General features: G+C 44.6%; 1 protein-coding gene across 2 annotated transcripts; it reads right to left on the bottom strand.

Annotated features, from left to right (window-relative positions):
- Positions 1 to 4,604: 4,604 nt before the first annotated feature.
- Positions 4,605 to 21,518, bottom strand: vps39 (VPS39 subunit of HOPS complex). 2 transcript variants are annotated; one of them, XM_036542743.1, is made up of 24 exons: positions 20,885 to 21,518; positions 20,057 to 20,122; positions 19,729 to 19,793; positions 18,632 to 18,674; positions 18,397 to 18,491; positions 17,919 to 18,017; positions 17,266 to 17,358; positions 16,814 to 16,997; positions 14,692 to 14,812; positions 14,100 to 14,220; positions 13,633 to 13,762; positions 13,403 to 13,545; positions 13,160 to 13,300; positions 12,766 to 12,907; positions 12,291 to 12,377; positions 12,112 to 12,185; positions 11,181 to 11,397; positions 10,914 to 11,042; positions 8,971 to 9,073; positions 8,652 to 8,697; positions 8,332 to 8,481; positions 7,617 to 7,751; positions 7,222 to 7,313; positions 4,605 to 5,785 (listed from the first exon to the last, which is right to left on the bottom strand). In XM_036542743.1, exons 1-24 carry the CDS (start codon positions 20,955 to 20,957, stop codon positions 5,704 to 5,706), a joined length of 2,631 nt encoding a protein of 876 aa, XP_036398636.1. In that variant the 5' UTR covers positions 20,958 to 21,518; the 3' UTR covers positions 4,605 to 5,703. The 2 variants fall into 2 exon arrangements, with proteins under 2 accessions (XP_036398636.1, XP_036398637.1); XM_036542744.1 differs by having other exon boundaries at positions 13,633 to 13,759.
- Positions 21,519 to 21,665: the final 147 nt, after the last annotated feature.

The raw sequence follows: 21,665 nt of genomic DNA, 5'->3' as shown, positions 1-21,665 counted from the left end.
AGTTAAAAATTTACGTATGCCCTCTATGCACCTGTGATTACGCAATTTCCCCAGTTTAATTATCGTTTCCTATAATCCTGAGTTATTATTTATTCATTAACTCGGTGCTGATCAACATATCTGACCGAGACTGATTTGTTTGAATATTCTTTAGCAACGGACTACAAACAGATTACGAACTCCACTAAATCAATCTCTACAATGAATCATACCATAGCCTACTCAAGCAGCCCCTAGTCTTGATACAGGGGATCGACCCTATATGCTGGATTTCCCACCAACTGAGTTAAAGCAGTTATTAGATTTGATCGAGCAGTTATCTGAAGTTGAAGAAGTAGCTGTATGTTTCCTTTTCATTCCGTTTTAATGTACACATATAGCCACGCATTCCTTTACAATAGTTACAGCCCCTAACTTTTAATACATGTAGCCTATAATCCAGAATAGAATTCCAGTAACATATTAATCCGAATAATTGATAAAGAGAAGTTTTAATAAAACAGGGCGAAGACTCTGGGTTCCCAGGGATCTGGGTTGGCTAGGAAACTTCACAAAGCGCCCTCAAGCCAACTCCTATCCTTGACTAAGAATAAAAAATGAGGCGATCATCATTCAGTCAGTACTGTTTGCCAATTACACACGGCTGCCTCCAGAGACGGAGCCCAGACATTTTCTACACAACGGTTATGTAACGTACAGTCAAGCTTTCGCCACACCAAACGGTGACTTCCTTCACTCATTACGGGAAGATCTGGATGCGGGAGACCCAAAGCGGCGCGGTGTTCAGAGTGCCTGAGGAGTCAGATGTTGTGTTTGGCGCTGGAGAGTTCTCAGTGTAAGTGGACGCAAAGTCACAGGCTCTGGCGTAAGCCGCCCGTAGAGGGGCTTTTCTTACTTTTCTTCGTTTTTTTGTCAAAATGAGGTCATTTGCTCTCCACCTACAGCAGAGAGACTTTGTTTAATTCTGTGCAGCTGTTTCTTTTAGACCATTAGAAGCTGTGAATGCCAAGATTTCCTGGCAGACACATCAATGCCTGCAACATGACTGAGAAGAAGACACACAGACAAACTGTAGTTTGTATAAACAGCTATGGTACATCCAAAATGATTATTTCTTTCATAACCAGTCATAAAATGACACTTGCACTTGCACATCAGATATGTTCCTTGTTCACTAATGATATCATGATACATAGAGTAAACCGACTTGGAATTAAAAGGACTGCATTTAATGAATAATTGAATGATAACACACACACATATGTATATATGTATATATGTGTCCTGCTAATGAGCTGAACATGTCGATATCTGTGGTGATTTTTTAAAAAGCTTACCGAGTTATCTGTATGTAAACTTAGGCTTTCTAAAATGTGTATTTCCCACTCCCCTAATCAAAGTGCAATCAATCCAATTATACAGATGCCCAGATGACCTGAGTTTAGTCCCTCCAGCTGACTTGTGGGTTATGAGCCTCAGCCCAGAGCTGTACACGCACCCCCTGCACTCATCTGACTGTGGAGCATAATAAAGAAGTCCAACGTTATTCTGCACTCATTTAGTATGCTCAGATGAGCCAGTTATGCCACAAGCTATCTCCATTACATTTGCAGGGTGCAGATATTCACAATCTCTAATGGTCTCCAGTACAGATGAGCGGTACGAGGAGCATCTGGTGCCATTGATGAGGGGGGCCTCTTTAGAGGAAAGGGGAAAAAACAGGAGCCCATATGGAAAGGACTGCAATATGGTGCTTCCCATTTGTAACACACTGCAGTGTGTTTCCCCCAGCCATTTCGTCTGCTCCCAGCTCAGGGGCCCTCACATCCCCCCTCCCCGCACTCCAGCCTGCCCTGAGACACACTGCTGGCATTTCAGACTGCTGTGCCAAAAATGGCAATTTCCCAGACACACAAATTTACACAGAGCTCACGCACACACAGTCTCAAACTCCCTGGAATTCTACAATTGTCTAACCGTGGCATATCAGCATGGTAGGCTTGAGTTTGACTGTCATGCTTAATCTTATGTATGCAGTACAAATACTTTGAGCTTGAGCAAACACAGAAGAAGCCAGTCTCCTGAACGAGGGTTGTGCCTGGGAGTCGCAGTCTGTTTTACTGTAAAAGCACAAGAGAGGGATACCGTCTACCATGTAGAAAGAAGTCATTGTCTCAAGCAGAGGTCTCTATAGCTCAGGGCTATTCATTTGCAGCTTACGTGGAGCACCTAGTTTTACACGCATAATTAATCCGTCTGAAGGTCCTGTGCAGTGAGCTGGGGTCATATTGATGGAGGATGCAGTGATGCATGCCGGTTTTAGGGCTGAGGGGGGAATTTGAGAGGGTGTAATGACACCATGAACATGCTATGACCAGGCTGAAATACACTGCTCCGCAACTGACCCCATTCACAAATAACCTACTCTGCTGTGACAGGCATATACACACCAGCAAGCTATATGGTCCAACCGGGAAGGAGAAGAGAATCCGTGGCCTCCCACATTACGGCAGTCCTTCTTACTGATCTTTTGGAGAACAAACCCAAAATTGCATATTTTATCTTATTTCAGAGGAAAGGTCTCGGCTTAGTCTGAGCCTGCAGTAAATTTGTGTGTGTGTGTGTGTACCTTGGTTATGGGTTCTGGGTCTACTGGCACTTCTCTCTAATCCCTGAGCAGCCAGAACAGGGATTTAAACTCAGTTTACAGAGCACTATGAGTGAAAAGGGAGAAAAGGGGACAAAGCAGACAGGAAATTGAGGCCAGAGGTAGCAGAGAAAGAGATGGACGCTTCAAATAATTAGCATATTCATCATTACTTTACTTCACTGGGAGTTACAGATGTATGTATGCCATAGGTCTTCAGCCCACTGATCTGCCTTAGTTCAAGCCAGCTATTGAACAGAAATTTGTTAAACAATTCACCGCTTTCCTGTTTTCACATAAGCCAACTATGATTTCTCTATGTGAAATAAAAAATAATTGGCCAGAAACTAAAGCTTCAAGCCTTCTAAGAAGCCTAACACTGGTAGTTATGACAATGTCAGTGAGGTTCTTTGTGATATAGCTTGTTAAGAAGGTCTAATTGGGACGCTTTTCCCTTTGACTATGATCACTGTGGACTTTCAGCACAACTAAGAAGGTTCAGATGTGATTTTTTTCAGACCCATCCAATCATACTGTGAGACAGTGTCAACACAGGACAAAATATATGCAGTGCACAACACTTCCCAATGTAAAATAATACTAATGGTAATGGTAGTCATCCAGAAGATCAGTAAGGACATTTGAAAATGATAATTCAAATTAAAAGGTCAACCAGATACGTATTATAATTGTTTCTAAAAACATTTTAATAGGATTTTTATAATATAATGGAAGTCAGTAAAGGAGAAAAAACTGAATTACATTAAAAATGCACAACAAGCACTCGACTGTGATTGGCTCAGATATGTTGCATGAGGCTTCTAGACCAATATGAGTGTGTGCATGGTGAGTGGAGAGAAAAGCAACAAGCCCAAATATCAGAACTCGGGGGAACAGCTTGACAGATTTTGGCCTTCGCTGCAGCCTCTCCTCATTGCACTCATTTTAAAGAACTGCAGATGCTACATCCTAAATAAACCTGTAACATGAAATTACACACTGTTGATGACAGATGCTTTGAAAACTCACAAAGCCCATTCATCTGAGCATGGGGCTTGACCTTACAGTCTGTCACTGATCTGATCTTGGAGGGGGAGGGGGGAGGGGGGAGGGGGGAGGGCTTTCCTTTCCACTTCATTGTAATATCACATTCATACATTCGGCATACATCCAAGAGCAGCATCTAGAAACGAGGACAGAATTAATTTGTATCACGCAAAATTAATCTTTTTGCTTTCTCCTGAAAACTGCAGGGATGAAGCGTTTTGGCAGAGCACAAGGTCCACGTTGCAAATTCGCTCACCGAGGAACAACACGACCAGAGCATAATCCCCTTCTTTAATGCCCAATAAACCTTTAATAATTTTATTGATTTAATTTCGCTCTCTTTTCTTTGGATGCGACTGCACCTCCATGAGGCCAGCCACCCCTTGCAGCATGGTGCTGAGGAGGGCTGTTGGCAAGTCTCTTGGAGATGAGCTGTTCTGTAACTGAGAAGCTGTTGTGGTTCTGCTGCTTGGCTAGTGTATTACAGCACTGAATAGAGTTACAAACTATCATAGTGTCTGTTTATTACCAACAGAGCTATTTCCATCTGAACATCCATCGTTTTAAAATACATAATCTTCATAAAGCTATTTTTAACCAACCATTTCAAACTCTAGCTCTTCCAAGAAAAAAAAACTTTATTTTTTGCAAGTACCTTGTAGAAAGATGGTTGGACACATTTTAAAGGAGTCATTTTGATCTCCGGAAATTATTTTTCATTAGTGATCAAACAGGGATTTGAGCTGATGTAATCTGACCTTCAATCTCGCTGTGGTTAATCCATACAATACTGCAACAGAGGCTTTAAAATCCATGTCTTAAACTTAAAGTGCCATGCTATGATGTAGGGCTGTTTGTACATATTTTTAACAATTAGTTTTTAAGCTTTTAAAACAGAGAAAGCGAAGCACACAAACAAATGAAGTAGTTTGAAAATGTTAAACCTTACATGTAATGAAATAATTACCAGGTGACCTGAGATGGGAAAACATTGGGCTAGACAGATGTGCATCCCAACAATGGCCTCTTTCAGGGCCAGTGTGGGCTAGGAAAAAATAAAAACACAGCCCACGTTCAATATTTTATGACCCGAAGATGATCTGAGAGAAATGAAAATTCAAGATAGTTTATGAATTGAACAGTATATACCTTTTACCCATCTCCCTGTGTGCTTGGTTCTCTTAAAAATCTCTATGCCAACTCAACCATATGAAATTCAAAGGCAGAAAGTGACTCCAAATAACATGTCCTTTACCCTTCATATCACACCAGGTAAACAGTCATTGAATTGCTTTAAAGCACAAAAGCGAACAAAAACAAAGGAAATTAACATGAGATGAATGGCATAGTCCTAAAGAATCCCGGCCATACAGCGGCATTCCTGCCCTCTGGAGTGGGATAAGGAGGGGCATGTTGTGCTGGAGGGAGAGAGAGACAGGTAGAGTAGCAGCGGTGTGTCAACTCTGCAAGAGGAGCTTCCCTCTCTCCCTCTGGACTGATACACAGGGGAAAAAAGAGCCATTTCAGAGCAATGTCCTTGTGACCTTTATGGCCTCTTCAAAAAAGAAACTACCACCTCTCAATCCGGACTCTTAGCGGTAATGGAGATGTGTGCGTATCCCGTGTCACTCTGCGGTGAGAGACCAGTGTGCGGCGATGGGTGGGAGACTGGGGAGTCTCCAACCTCAGTTCCACACTGGGAGAAGGAGTCTCCAACTTCAGTTCCACACTGGGAGAAGGAGTCTCCAACCTCAGTTCCAGAGTGGGGGAGGAGTCTCCAACCTCAGTTCCAGAGTGGGGGAGGAGTCTCCAATAGCAGTTCCAGACTGGGGGGAGGAGTCTCCAGCAACGGTTCCAGCCTCTGAGCTCACGCATGCACGATTCACCAATGGCTGGCTGCAAAGCATGTCCCATGTGAATGGAGTTCGCTGGGGGGAAGCCTTTTTTTTTTTTGACAAGCGGAGGCTTGAGACGCATATATCCCAGAATGCTCCGAGTCACTGGGCGTGTCACAGTTCAGTGGGGCACGTGTTGCGGTCCTTGCAGCAGAAATAATGCACTACCACACCATTGGGGTACCTGGCGAATGCACTGGTCACAGAAGAGAAGAACACTCAGGAAAGGCTCAGCAGATTACCATATACACAACGTCACGTCCTGCATCTGAGGCAGTGAACTGAGATGTGCACCAAAATTCCCAGCAACACAGCAGATTTCCTCATTACTTTTTGATCCTATCTCAAACGTGCCTTGAAATACCTGCCCCTTTTCATTCCTTCATTCCTTCCTTTCATTTTCTTCACCCTTTTCCTTTCACGTTACATTACTCTGTGCACAACTATCAGACAACAGATATCCAATCAGGTGAACTTCATTCCCCTTTTCTCTGAATAAATTCCCAGGATTTATGCCTTTTATATATTTTTAATTTCTTTCACACAGTGCATGTGTACATATTGTATTTAATTTATTATTTAGAGAGTGCTATCCTGGTAAATACTGGGCCATCCTTGTCAACAAACACCAAAAATGTACTTCTGGTCTGTCCACTAAGTCCATCTAGTGATTGTGCCAAGCTAATGAAAACCGATGAATGAGCCCCCATTACTGTTTAAGAGGAAGACTTCGATGCAGCTATTTTCTGCAACTTCAATTTATCTAAAAATCTGTTTGCATTAAGGTGGAAACTATAACTAAGAGTGACTGCCTTTCAGCTGAGCTGCGTAATGCATGTGTGGTGTCTGGCAAAAGAGCGTAAAAAAAATGGCAAGCCAGTGAAGGAAATGGGATGTAATTCATAGGCAAGACTCACCCCTAAAGTGAGCTAATGTCTCATAAAATAAGGTTACCTCAGTTCTACGAGCGGTGCGCCTATGGCTATAAACCTTAAATAATTCTGCATTAAACATGCCTTATTTGTTGCGGGGCACCTGTGGAACCCCTCTGTAATGTCGGTGGGGGTGCGTGCATCTTCCAAACAGTGTTTTCCCTCCTGTGGTGCACTGTGGGACTTGCAGTATGGAAAAACAAAGTCACTGGCTGCTTCAAAGTGTATCAAAGGATTGCACCCTGCTTACTTCAGTGCTCCTGCACAAGCATTAAAGGATGTGAAGGGATGAGTCTAGTGTACAACAGGCAGTTCCAAAGTGAAAAAGTGGAATAATAATTATGAAAATTTATGAAAGGAACTGGAGAACTGCTGTGAACAGCGATATGTTTGTTCAATGTATTTCTCCTTCCTTAATGAGCACTTCTAAGAGTACATCACTGATCACGTGCTTAAGGATTTTATATGTTCGGTGACCCCTTAAAACAGATTTTTTTTATGTTTTCATATATAAATTTCTGTCACTTTATCTTTGGTCCCTTGTCAGAACATCCCAGGACAGACATAGGTCCACTCAGCAGTAATTATCATCTTTCTGGAATGGCGAGTCAGTCTCCATGTCCTCCATAACTACAATTCTCATGATTCCCCCCCACCCTCTGGCTTCCCTCAGATCTGCCAATGCCTAACTCTCACTCACCTGTTCCCAATCTTTTTCTTGCAAACACGGCAGGTCTTCTCCTCTGTGATGATACACTTCACCTGCTGGTGGAAGATCCGCTCTTCTTGAACCTACACACACATGCAGAGTGAGTAAGACACACACACGTATACTGTATGTGACCACAGTGCATGTACATTACATTACATTACTGGCATTTAGCAGATGCTCCTACCCAGAGCGACTTACATCAGTTACAACGTTATCCATTTATACAGCTGGATATTTATTGAGGGAATTTCGGGTTAAGTACCTTGCCCAAGGGTACAACAGCAGTGCCCCAGCGGGGAATTGAATCGGCAACCCTTTTGGTCACGAGTCCTGCTCCGTAACCACTATGCTACACTGCCACCCCTGTACACACACAGACTCACCCGCAAAAACTCAGCCTGCAGCAGGCTCTTCAGCACCTGATCGAAGCGCTTCTTCTGGGCCTTCTCCTCCAGCACGCTCTCCAGGAACACCCTGATCTCGTGGATCTGTGTATTGGCTGGGAGCAGGTTTATGGCCTGGCAGAGAGGTCGGCGGAGTGGGAGAGAGTCACCATTTTGGCATTACGGTCCACACCACAATCGTACAAGGAGCCTCAGAGCCGGGAGAACAGAGACGAGGAGGAGTCACACTGCGCTCTCGCATCAGCACGGCACATACTGCACACGGCTGAGCGCGATGACCAACGCGAGTCCTGTAACGCTCTCAGCCGCTTGCGGTGCCTTTACATTCCTTTCGGCTAGGCGGCCCCCGGGCCCGCTGCCAGGGCAGAGTACAGAGGAAATGAAGCCCGAGTGGCACTAAATAAGCCGGGGTGTGTCGCGTGCGGGTGAGGAGCCGTGGAACATTTCAGGCGAGCGCAGCCCATGGGTAAACACGACCCCAGAAACACAAGCCCGTTCTCCGAGTAACTCGATCAGGTGTGTTCAACAAGGGGAGCACTCACAGGGAATGGCATTTCCCCACGGACCTGAGCACCAAAAGCACTGCAATCACACGGGCATGGTGGGCTGATGGCGTAAAAATTAGAGGCGAGGAGAGCCTCTGTGTGGAGACTTTGTGGTCACACCGCGTGGAGCTCTGTGTGGGGTTCTGTACCTTGGTGGTGTTGAGCTTGCTGTGATGCAGCTCCAGCACCTGCAGCGCTGCGTGCAGATTGGCCTGGGGCTCAGTCAGCTCCATCTTGATTGGCCCCAGGCAGTGAACATCAGGGGGGGACAGGTACATGCGCAGCAGCGACAGATACACCTGCCGGGAGGAACACCGTGCATCACACACAGGTACGGAATGAACATTTACTAATGACTGATTGCCATATACCTGCACGGAGCGTTTGATGTATTAACAGAATGTTTAAAGGGAATGGCTATGTGTATAGGTATCCAGCTTTGGCACAGCAGGGAAGGGGTCATACTCACATCTTTGTTCCCATCGGTCTGTCTGTCATAATGCCGGTGACAGTACCTTCGAGAGGACAGAGTACTGCTGTTTAGAAACACTTACAACAATTCTTTGGAGGAAAATTAAAAGGAGGACCCCAGGCTATGTTTTGATTAAACTGAAGGAAGGAGAAGTATGCCTCTGAGACAATGATGCAACACTGTTTCTAAATAAAGTGAGAAAGCTCAGGGTAGATAGCTGCTCTGATAGTGAAGGTTCTGTCTCAGCCACTGAAATAGCAGTGTTAACCAATGATCCCTCCCAGCTGCAATGCTCTGCATTAGTCAGTTTACTCACTCCTCGGCCATGCGGGTGTCTTTCAGAATGTGCACGTAGATGAAGAGGGCCTGCTCGTGCTTCCCCATCCGGCCCAGAAGCAGGGCCCGCTCCTCCAGCAGACCTGAGGCAAGCACAAACCCATGAGGAGGTCTCCCCCATTTCCAAGGAAACCTTTTATGGCACACCCTCCCTGACAGTAAATTATGGTATTCCTTTACTCAAAAATGTCAATTATTTACTAATTTTGTATTTAACTGTACTACCTAACTTTGACTCACACAAGGTTGGAGAGCTCAATTCAGCTCTGATGAACTTAGTGCAATGGTATAATGTAGTTTCCACCGCAAAATCAAGATGCAGTGCAGACACAATGATGTAGTTAATGATTTTCAGATGTGCAATGCCCAGAACTGCCTCCCTATAGCACACGATTTTTAAAATGCTGCAGCAGAAAGACACACCGAAAACTTGAAGTCCTCCATTTGAAGCATAACAAATGCCTGCCTTTTCCACTCACGCTAGATACAAAACCGACAACTGCTCAACAGCTTGTACCTTAAATAAAGAAAAAAGACTAAAACATTACTTTGCCACACATGAAATTATTCCACAACTTTTTTTTAATTAAATCCAGACTGCGTGGGAACAATGATCCTCGCAGCCTAAAAAATGCAATGCCCCTATAGCCTTACAGTGTGGATGAGGGGCATCTAGAGCAAACTCTACACAAGCAAACACTCAGCATGGGAGAACTCTTCACATATACCACCACACTACGAAAGTGCCTCTGTATGCACTCAGAAACTAGGGCCAGTGCAAACCCAGAGTTAACCACAGCCTTCTCCATTGCAGCCCTCTCTCGGAAAGCAAATTTTGTAGCAAACACAGTTTGGGCATGTAGCACCAATACTGTTAAAACTTAGATTTATGTTTAAGAAAGGTAATTATTGTTATACTGTGGACTATTTTCTACTTCATTCAGTGAGACATTAAATGAAAAAAGGTAAAAGGACATTTGTATTTTCACAGTCAACTTGCCTACAGCGCCCAATATTTAGCATTGGCTGTGCACATTAAGTTAGCCCAGACATGTGAAAAAGAACATAGACAAAGCATGGTCTGGCTGTGATACCTCTATTTTTGAAAGTCTCACTTTTCCACTAATTCTGTTCTGCCATCAGGAATTGCATGGTTTTGAGTGGTGAGCCCACTGAACATGCTGGAAGTGGTAAATCAACCAAAAAACTACTTCAAGCATTTTGAGGGCAGCAAATGGACTGCAATAACCATTGTGAAACCAAAACCAATTTCTCACACCCAAGTGATATATCAGAAGGTGATAGGCTAGAGTTGTAATGCCACATGAAAGGCTTCTGAACCCTCTCACCACATGCAGCCAGTTGCCTGCATAAACTGTGGTAAAAATACTTTACTACTTACTCACTCCATGCTGGAACCAACATTAAAGCAGCATGGCTGGCTAGCCTCAATGGCTAGAGAGGCAACCCCTCCCACATGCTTATACCCGGAACACTTGTTGACACATTTCTTCCCGCTTTGACACAGTAAGTGCCACAAAATACAGGACAAATGATAGCTACAACACACTGATAACAAAATAAATATCTGAATAAGAAGTGTTGTGAAGTGCTAGTGCCAATGAAAACAGAATAGGCTGTAGTGATATTTTGCCTCTCTACAGCCCATCTGCAGATACACACAAAATGCCCTGAGAAGCCTGTCTTTATGCATGAGCTTATGGACACAAATAGCCATGTGACCTTTTCTCTGCAAGAGATGTCCAATCAAAAACTAATTCTAGTGCTCCCCAGAGAGACACTAATAATAATTCTACCTGGACAGGGATAGCGTATGAGAGTAAATCTGGAAATGATACTAGTTGACCAATACACAAATACACAAATACAGAACTGCCCTGAACAGGCTGTGCAGACTCTCACCATCAAAGGGGAAGTCACTGATGAGTCTCGCCGGCTCGTAGCTGGTGGAAATTTCCAGAAAACTTAGGAGCTTGTTCCTGACCTCCCCTAGCTCCCCCTCCTCCTTCCCTGCAGCCACTGGGGGTTCACCTGAGAGACAAGGGGGAGGAAGGAGGATTCATGAAGCACAGGACAGTCCAAATCAAACTGATTGCACTCCTTTGACTGAGTGACTCATACAGGAGAGAACACCCATATTGTTAAAGAGGTCAGACCAGGTATGCTCACCCTCGGGCAGAGAGTTGAGGTACTCCTTCATCAGCCCCTGCACCTTCTCCAGGTAGAGCTGGATGAGAACATTGTGGAATTCGGGGTCTGTCTCGTTCCACACATGAATGATATGCTCCAGGTATGGCACTGCCAGCTCCTTGAATAGCTCCTTCAAGAAGTTCAGCACCTTGTCCCTGGGCAGGGTCTCAACCTCTGGTAAGTCCTCAGTGAAGATCTGTTGCACACAAAGTTAGGTTTTTATTTGGCTGTCCATCCATTTTCCACGGTAGTTGCTCCTACAGTAGGCAGCTTGATAAGTAACTCAGTTTGGTGTTTTCATCCAACCCTGTTGGAACGCTCACAGGAAACCAAACAACATGTAAACCTCATGGAGAGCTCCAAATCTCTAAGCTTTAAAGGCCATGGACCAAAAACCAATCAGATGGAGCAGGAGCAGACAGAGGGAGTATTATTCCCAGCTGGGTTTTTTTTTTTTGCATTTTTCCCCATTTTCAATAAATTTTTTTGTGATCACCAACTGTACATTTGGCTCATTTCTCACCATTACAACATTGTGTGATACCACAGGGCAAGACAAGAGCAATACTCTCATGCACACTTGACAATTTTTCACACTACAAGTCCCACAGTGCACTAGGAAGCAACCTCCATTCAGAGGGTAGGTGCATTTTCCTGACGTCAACCCAAAGAGCTGCAGGATGCCAACAGCAGCACAACAAGGGCACTCTGGCCCTCATTTCGACCCCTGGAATGAAGCCAGTGGAATGAAGCCAGTGTGCTCCCAGCCATTGTTGGCAGATGACACGACTGGGCTTGAACCCAGGGCACAGGGCTCAGTCTGCTTTTGGAACAAGCACCCTAACTGTGTGATCCACTCAGGAGCCCTCTCCCTGTTGTTTTAAAAAAATCCCACTCCCTCACACCCCACCTTCAGGCCATCCTCTGGGCAGGTCTTCAGCACCCAGGGAGAGAACTCAAAGATGATTCCCAGGTTCTCCATCCCTGGAAATGATATAAGGAAGAACATCTAAGTACAAAGTGCACAAAGTATAGTGGAGATTCAGACAGACTGTCGCGTGATGCCTTGGGGGGTGGGTGGAGCCTTACCGAGTCTCTGGAGGTACTGCACAGTCCGCTCATGACCCTTCAGTGGGGAGTTTGCCTTGGTGGACTGATCCAGCAACACCTGGAGGGCTACAGGAGCAGGACAGATGGGAAAAGAGTGGGTGGAACGCACTGTATTGGACTGCACTAAATTGCCCTGGCAACACTTCATTAACTGGTGAACCAGCAAATCCTATTGGACTGAGTAGTACATTTGAGAAAAGGATCTATCAACAGGTGTCTCGAAGAACACTACATCACTTCAATGGCCTGTGGCAGACTGATTAAAAACAGGCTCCGAAAACAAGAAACAAAATTACTACAAACAACATTAGTGCAATTAAATCTGACCTTAGAGGGTTCAAAGTCTACTACAACTACATCTGGATGTCTTTGACAGCTGTGTTTATGTGCAAAATCTTGTGCAACTATGCTCAGAGTAAATACACTCGGTGCTCAAAGTCTGTTGAAAACTCACCTTTCTGGTGAAGGCCCTTTTTCTCATAGAGGATGATGAGCTCGCTGTACTTGTGGGCCTTCTTCAGCACATACTCGCTTTCCTCAATGTGGCAGTGGTTATTCTCCAGCCGTAAGAGGGGCGACACCAGGGCCACATTGGTCTGGGAGGAGTTATAATACCCCAGTATAAATACAGTAATACTGTTGCTCATTTAACTTGAATGGATGCACTTATGTTCTATTGTGCTACAAGTCTCTCTGGATAAGAGCATCTGCTAAATGCATGTAATGTAAATGTAATGTAATAGAAAGAATGCTTTTCATCAACAGGGAACCGTCATAGGTATGTTTCTGTCCTGCAAACTGATGAAGGGACAGTGGGAGCAGAGACACAGGAGATGGAGGACACCTACATGCAGGTAGCACTTCAGCAGTGTGGTGTCAATGATCTGCAGCAGCTTCTTGCGGCTCTTAATGGTGGGCGTGCCCTCCATGAGCGGGGAAGTGGTAGAGGGATCGGAGTCGTTCAGCTGCTTCACGAGGTGACTGCGTTTCTGCAACGCACACAGACAGGGGAGTGAGTACGCACACACAACAGATTCATTCAAAAGACACAAGAGCGGGGCATAGTCTTCATCAGCACACGCTCAGCTCACCTGTGTCAGGTAGTCAATGAGCGCCAGGTGGGCCTTCTCCAGCTCAGCGCCAGAAAGCGTGGGCAGGGGGTTGGGGTAGTGCAGCTGTTTTCGGTAATCTGACGGCAGGAGGTCCGGGTACAGCCCAATCACGTGGGTCGGGTCTAGGAGGGATAACAGTATCAACTGTGAGGCACCTGTGACTCACATCATTATGTTAAGCTCCCGCACAGTGCCAGTTTGACGCTCACCTGTGCCCAGCTTCGCAAACACCTGCATTGAGTCGTCAAATCTCTTCTGGCAGAAGAGGTTGAAGGCGTACAGGTTCTGGATGTGGTGGATCTGCTGCCTCTTGTCACCGTCTGAATCATCCTTCATCTTCTGGGAGTGAGACAAAGAGGGGATCACACCAGGACAGAGGGACAAGGACACGGGGACACAGGAGAGCTAGGTTCTCGACTACACTGGGACTTCATAAACCACGTTTATCACAGAGCATACCCAATTTCAAATACTGCCCTGAAATATGTGGTGTAGGAATATGCCAGGACTTCTTAGTCAAGGCTTCCATTGTTTATGCATTATATATGCTCAAATAGTGCTACTCCTCAAATGCATTACTACAAGTTCACATTGCTGGTGTCTACACTCTTGGTTCAGACTGTACAGCATAGCCGGCCCCCCTTTAGAACATCAGGGTTTGGGATTGGATACTCACCGCCAGCTGCAGGGCCAATTCAAATTGTTTGTCCTGTAGGAGCTGCCGGATCTGGGTCGCTATGGAGACAGGCACAAGGCGCCACACAAAATGGTTGCTGGCAACGTACACGATATTGGGCCTGAGGGAGTGAAAGGGAGAGAGAGAGACAAAAATAGACAACAAAACATTTAAGAGTGACAACTGCAATATTGATTTTCATTGGTACTGATGGTATTGATTGGTACTAGTTACTGACAGCACATGCCATGTTAACAGCTTTCATGAAACTTGTGTAGACTCTAGCTTGAAAAAGAGCATCTTTAATTCTTATGATTACCAATGCTTGTGTGTGTGTGTGTGTGTGTGTGTGTGTGAGTGAGAGAGAGCAAGAGAGAGAGAGAGAGAGAGAGAGAGAGAGAGAGAGAGAGAGAGAGTGCGAGAGAAAGTGGAGTCAGCTGACAATATGAGACCATCAACCCAGACATCACAGCAGCTGAATTCCAGCTTGTGAACTGCAGTGACAACTCTGAGCAGCTGGCACACAAACAGCCTTTTCTCCTCTGTCCGTGAATGTGCCCCCCCCCCCCCCAAACTTTCCGTCCTCTCTTACCCAGCAGAGGTGACAAAGCGAGGTCTCTGTAACTCCACACTCTGCACCAGCAGTCTGGGCTCGAAGGTGCGGATCTCCACATAGCGAGGGAGCACCGCGATGATGTAGGGGGGCTGGTGCTCTGAGGAGAGGCAGGGAGCAAAGAGAGAGGGCGGTCAGATGATGTCATTAAGGAGTTAATCGTCATGCCAACAGGACAACTGGTTTTCCCGCTGAGAGAGGATCCCTAAACACAGAGCATATAGACCATAATCCAATGCACTTAAAGGAACACATATAACAGTGTCTTTCTCAAAAACTGAAAGCAATGCAAAAATGCAAGTCCCACTGCAGAAATCCTCCAGGCTACAGGACTAGGAAATCCAGCTGGAGCCAGCGCCAGCGACTGCATCAGGACACTCTCAGGACAGACTGTGCCAAAGGGAGGGGTCCGTGCTGTCCAGGACTTCACCGCAGGATCCAGCCACAGCACTGTGGCATGCCCATTCAGAAGGGCCACTAGCAGAACCCATCAATGTTAAAGGGAAACTTTAAATACATTCACATGTTGTTCCCTACCTTAATAAGAGTGGACATCCACTCTGTGCATTTGTTTTACTCACCAAGAGCATAAAGTACAACTTGAAATCCTTTTGCGGTTTCATAACTTTGTGTGCTATGCTAACTTAAATTATTTTATTTTGACAGAGCACAAACCTTACAAAATAGAAATAGCATCATTACCTTCATAGTGATAAAACTAAAATTGTCAATAAAAAATTAGACGGCATAGCCACCTGTTCAAGCTTTGAAAAAAGCTGCCATTAAAAGAAGTGGCCACGAATCACCTGTGCATTAGAGGGGGAATGTCACACCTGAGAGGAGAAAAGGAAATTCCTCTCTGTTGTGAAACCGGTTCCCTGCTTTTCAACATGCATTCCAACAAAGCTGTACAGTAAGGAACATATTCAACACCACGGTTTGATGAGGTCACACTGAATGCCTGAGGAGTACATACATGACACATTAGCGTAAAAAACAGTATGCACCGTTAAGGGGACTTAAAATAATCACTGAATTTAACTAAACATGTATTTAACTAAGTATAACGCTAAGTGTAACTAAATTTAACTAAGTGTAACGCTAATGAGGTTCACATGCAACTCATGATGTGCTAGAAAGCTGTTGGGCTGCAGTGCTGATTTAGCATTAAATCTGGGAGGAAACTGGTACGTGGAGAGTCACACACTCGCCAGCGAGTCCTCGTCATCCTCCTCATCGTGCCAAACCACATAGCTCCTTCAGTCAAAATGAGGAAATTGCAAACGGTTCGATGCTATACATAAAACCTCAGTCTTAAAGCCTTCATTTCCCTTTTCTATTCTGCCATTTCTCTATTCAGATGAGCCAGAGAGAGACTGAGTGATTGAAAAGGCCTGCGCCCTGTCGCTCTCCTTTCATTACAAAAACAGACATGTCCTGTAGTATCCGCACCCCGAGAGAAGAACAATCCTCTCTCATTTCTGCTTCTGGTTCAAAAGAAGCATGCAAGCATGTGCCGTGGGTTCCAACTAGAAGGGGGCAACCGAACTACAGGAGGGACGAGGAAAAAGAGAGCGGGGATCTTAAGAGCGGACCAAAGAGAAACGCTCTGAATGAGCGGGTGGTGAACAAGGCAGTGTCTGTTAGAAGCCCCCCTCCACCCCCTTGTGAACATGACCTCAATTTTCACACACTGCTCGGTGTGCACTGTAAGCAAGCCTGCTTTTCTAAACTGTAACACCCTCACAAAGGGAACACTGAGAAACACTACCCCTGCTGGTCATTCACAGTACTGCTGTCACAATGTACCCATCTGAAACCCTGTAGCTGGGTTCAAATTCAAGACGACTGGTGCTGTGCTCTACATTACATTAAAAAACAAATTACCATAGCATCTACTTACAGTCATTAACTAGACAGAGGTACCAGTGTAAACATATCCATGGAAGCCAATATATAAGAAAAGGGATTAGACACAGTACACAGGAGGGATTCATACATGGTTTTTTGCTTGTGTTGTACACTGCCTCACTTGTAAGTCACTTTGGATAAAAGTGTCTGCCAAATGAATAAATGTACATGTAAAGCAATGGATCCTTACCCATTGCAATGGGGATGTCTGTCCAGTTGAGGGCGCACTTTTGGGTGCAGACGCCTTCCTCGTTCAGGACTACGGTGAGGTCGTCCTGACCTACTGCCACTTTCCCATCAGCCAAGGGAGCGACCAGGGGCTCCAGCTGCTTCCCCGTGGGGAACAGCTCTTTGATTGATCCACGCCCATCCATCTGACAGACAGCAAGACAAATCAAGTGACATGCAGTCATCCAGCCTAGCAGCGGGTCCCGAAAAGCTCTAGGAGACTTGATGCATCGTGCCTTTGCACTTTTCACCCCTACTCTACTGCGCTGTTTTGTTATCTTTCAGGAAACTGAGGAATGCATGTGATATGCTTCTCCGTCTGATGTAACAGTCACTGATCTTTAACCATCCTCGCTGGGGTCATGCAGAGGCACACTGGGGTGATGCAATGACCCCAGCCGTTACTCCACTCACCCGAATCAGGTAGTAGTCTCGTTTGAAGCCAACACAGATAGAGTTCTCACACCAGGCCATTGATTTTGGAATGTCTGGTGCAGCAAAGTCCCCCTGAACCAGAAAATAAACATTAGTTTTCTCCTCGCCTTTCTTTTTACTCGCCGTTTTTTAACTGAGATCAAGCAGAATGACAACGCAAGCTCTTGAGGACTGTCTGCAGGACAGGGACACCAGTCAAACTAGCTGTATATTTTCCAAAACTTTTTGCTAAATTTTTAGGAATAGATTTGAAGAATAATAGTGTTTTTACCACTACAGTAGCAACATTTCCACCCCAAATTCAGCTGGCTTGAGGAAAGAAATGTCTGTGTTTTTTGGTGGGGGGGTAATTTTGACTCATCACTTTAACATATCATGCCTTCAGGGACACATTGTAAAAATGCTACTAACGACAAATATGTGCAAGCAATCAAGCTAGTCAATTTGTTAGCAATGTCAGCACACCCACAGAAAAATCATATTTAACTAGCAAGCTGGCAGGATCTATGGCTGCATTTCACAAGCTGAAAAAGTAAAAGAAAGAAAAAAAAAAAAACAAAACCGTTCAACACTTTTCCATAATTTTCTAGGCAAAATCAATGTCCCAATGGAAGCCCTCTCCTTATGCTCACCTGCAGCTCATGAAACTCCCGGTCCTTCCAGTAATACAGCTGAAGCTTCTTCTTCACAGCCACACACATCCTCAGTTTGGCCTCTCCTGAGTTGGACTGCTACAGGGGAGAGAAGGAAACCAGCGTGTGGGTGTAAAATTGTATTTTTAAAGGACCATGTAAATGCTGTTGATTCATCTGCTCTCAACTATATCTCATAAGTAGCCTTTAGCTTGCTTTTATACATAACTCACCACCTCTTAAGAAAACACTCATGTCCCATAAACATAACAGAGATTTACTGAGTAATGGCTTTTGAGAAATGCATGTGTACTTTTACTTACTACCTAACTGGACCAAATTGGTCAGAAGTGGTGTGAGCAAATCCCAACACACTGTATGCACACACCTGTAAGAGTGTGACAAACCTAGACGATGACATTTATCATTATCGTTGCCAGCACCACCTACACATTATCAGCATCACCACCATACAAACCTGCAGGTCACACGCAAAGAGTGTAGCTCCCTTAGCCTTGGACACTACAGTGATCTGCTGAAAGGTCAGGAGGTCATGGACATGAATGTTGTTCTCTGTAAAATGGCAGAAGAAAATTCATTATTCCACCAATCCAGAAAAATCCTTTATTCTAACCATCCATGACCAATTTAAGGTGAATACAATTATCACAGTTTATGTCACCATCCTATGAGATAAAACTGAATTTACTTACCAAGAAGACTGACGAGGATCTTGTACTGTGACACCACATAGAGCTGTGAAATAGAGGATAGGGTAGGCTTCAGAAGAGGTTTACGAGCACGGTGACATTTTTCAGTAAGGCAATCCACTGAAATCCAGGAAACTGTCAGACATGCAGGTCAGTTTTTGGTCTGCTACTTTACTGTATTGTTCCTGCATTTTACAGTAACATTTTTATTCATAATAATCATCTTAACTTCTTAAAATGTGGACTCTGAACTCTTGCAAGACATACTTGGGGGAGTTTTATTTCATGTCTAAAATGAAGGACTATTCCATATGGACTCTTCATCTTTTCTGTAGCCACATTTTTATCTACTGCCATTCCACAGCTATTTTTACATTGCCTGTACATTTCCTCTTTTAAAACACAGGCACCTCTTATTTGCATATAAGATTGTGACTGTTGATTTTATGCCAAGTCTCACAACTGTAACTGTTTAATCCCTTGGCACAAGGGTTTGTTGCAGTTAATAACATCAAGTTGTGTGTTATATTGCTTCCTTTGGAAATTCCCCTAGTCTGACAAGTTTTAAAAGGTGCATTTCTGTATTTTTGGGCATCTCTCACACATTTGAACTATTTCAAAACCAGTTAATTTACACAATGTTAAAAATCTCAAAGCCGCTATTATACATATGATACAGTCAACTTGCAAGGAATACAGATTGTGAATGAACCAAAAACTGCTGGAGATTACAGTAAACTGCCAACAAATTATACAGGTGTTTAAGGAAGTACTTCAAATTGTAGCCTTCTTTTTGCTTACTGGACAAGCAAAAGCTGTATGAAAAGATGCAGAAATCTAATATTTGTGTATGCATTTGTCTCACTTTTTGTTCAGATTTATGTCTAGATGTGGTGCAACTTAAGTGCTTCCTTGCTTTCACATGAATAACCTTTCAAACAAACTCTTAATTCAAAGGTAATTTGAACACCCATAATGTACAGCATGCTAAAAACTAGAGCCTACATGGATCTACCTTGTGGCTGACAGAACAAAGACCAAAGACCAAAGATTCCAGTGGGACAACACTAAGAATAACAAGAAGTATACATCACAGATACCTGCTGAATTTTCTTGGAGAAATTCTTGTTGGATTTCTCCAGAGTCACTTCAAACCTGTTACTTGCTGAGGAAAGGCATAACACAAAGTAGGTGAGAAGACACACATAATAACACCATCTGCTCACTAACCTTACCCTACATTAAAGACACTTTCAATGGATCAAGTCAGACTCACACCAGCTGGACATATGCCTTGAATACATCTACCATGGATGACTACATCTGTTCACTTCCTTGTCCTGAACACAGGATGGACTGAGCCACAACAAGGATGTGTACATTTGGAATTAAGACCACCACTATCCCCCTACCCCGCCCTTCTCTCACCTGCATCCTTTCTGATGCGGTAGAGCAGGAGATGGCCGGGTTTGGTCCCGACAAGAAGCCAGTCCTCTGCAGAGAGCATACGCAGGTTGTGTTAGCACCGCAAAAATGACATTGTCGCTCAACCTCTGGCTTTAACGTTACAGTTCTATGAGTTAATGAATGGCTAACGAATATACATGCATACGTGAGAATATGTACCACAATGCAAACGATGATACAGTTAAAAGCCGATGATCTTGGAATCTCTCGATTTGAACATTTGAATACTTCAAAAGATTTCGGCTATATCAGCAAGACAGCCACATATGTGTTTACCACTGTACATATTATTTCACAGTGGTGACGGTTCATCTGAACAGAACCACTGACGTTCATTTTATACTTCGGTGTAAACAAAAACTTCTTTGTTTTGCCAATGAACTGTCACGTTGTGGCAAAGGGCGTTACGGAACTAGTTAGCTAACGTTAGGAATTGGGTTCAAAATTCTTAAATCCAAGAGTTTCTACACATCACATTAGCTACCCAACATTAAGGCTAAATAACTTGAACTAATCCGAGATTATAGACTAATGTTACTAATTCAGTCGTTGTTCCTAGTTCGGCGTGTGCTTAGCTAGTTAGCTCTAATGTTCCAGTGCACTGCAGTAGGTTTTCGTGCGATTTAAAACCCCTACTTTTACCAACACTCATAATACCAAAACTTTATGAGACAGCGTCATTGCAGTGTTAACAGTCTACAGCGCTGTCCCACAATCGTTAGCTCACGTTAGCTTGTTATACTAGGGCCTGTCCAAGAAGCCCCCCCTCCTCCAGGAAAACAAACTCACCCCAGGCCGCCAGGCAGTCGATCTGAAGCGGCAGTTTCTCCAGAATGGGCACTGGTTCGTAGGCGTCGTGCATGGTGGTGGTGTTAGTTAGCTAGCTAGCAAGCTGACAGCCTTACTCTCGTCAGCAAAGCGGGGCACGGTACCCCAGGACAATCAAAATAACAACGCCGCGACTTCTGTTAGCAAGCTAGCTAGCTAACTAGCAGGGTGGTTTTGTGTCACACACCCGTTTCGACAGCACTACATCGGTCCCTTTCTCAGCGCTGACGACCGTCGCTTTGCGTCCGCCTTCGGTTAGGACGGATCGGAGAAACTGGCCGGGCACTCCCCGTCCCCATGCAGGTCCGACTGCTGCGGTGTTCCAGCGTCTCAGGCGGAGTACGGACTCAGACCCCACTGTAAGCCAGTCAGAAGTGACAGCCTACCTGGTAAGCTAGCTAGCTAACGTAAATGAAAACCCCAGAGCCCCTGAAACGACTGGCAGCCCTTTAAACACGCGAAACAGTAATTAACTCAGTAAAAAACGATACAGGAAATAAGTCTGCCAGGGCCACTTATCGTAACCGTAGCTTCCCGTCTCGGCCTGCGCCAATAATATCCCCGTCTGCACTGACACATACAGACCAGTCCATGACAGGCACGTGACTCCAGCCTGTGTACTCACATGGGGCGAATTAGAGAATGACGGTATGAAAAGTGAACTGAAAGATGTGGTGCAGAGCCTCTCTGCTTGGGCATTGGACCCGCACGATTGCTTCGTTTAATTCAAGTAGCTTGATTC

Source organism: Megalops cyprinoides, chromosome 12, assembly GCF_013368585.1.
Source record: "Megalops cyprinoides isolate fMegCyp1 chromosome 12, fMegCyp1.pri, whole genome shotgun sequence".
Taxonomy (NCBI): domain Eukaryota; kingdom Metazoa; phylum Chordata; class Actinopteri; order Elopiformes; family Megalopidae; genus Megalops; species Megalops cyprinoides.
Note: the sequence above shows the minus strand (reverse complement) of the source record. Positions and strands in the feature narration are given on the sequence as shown.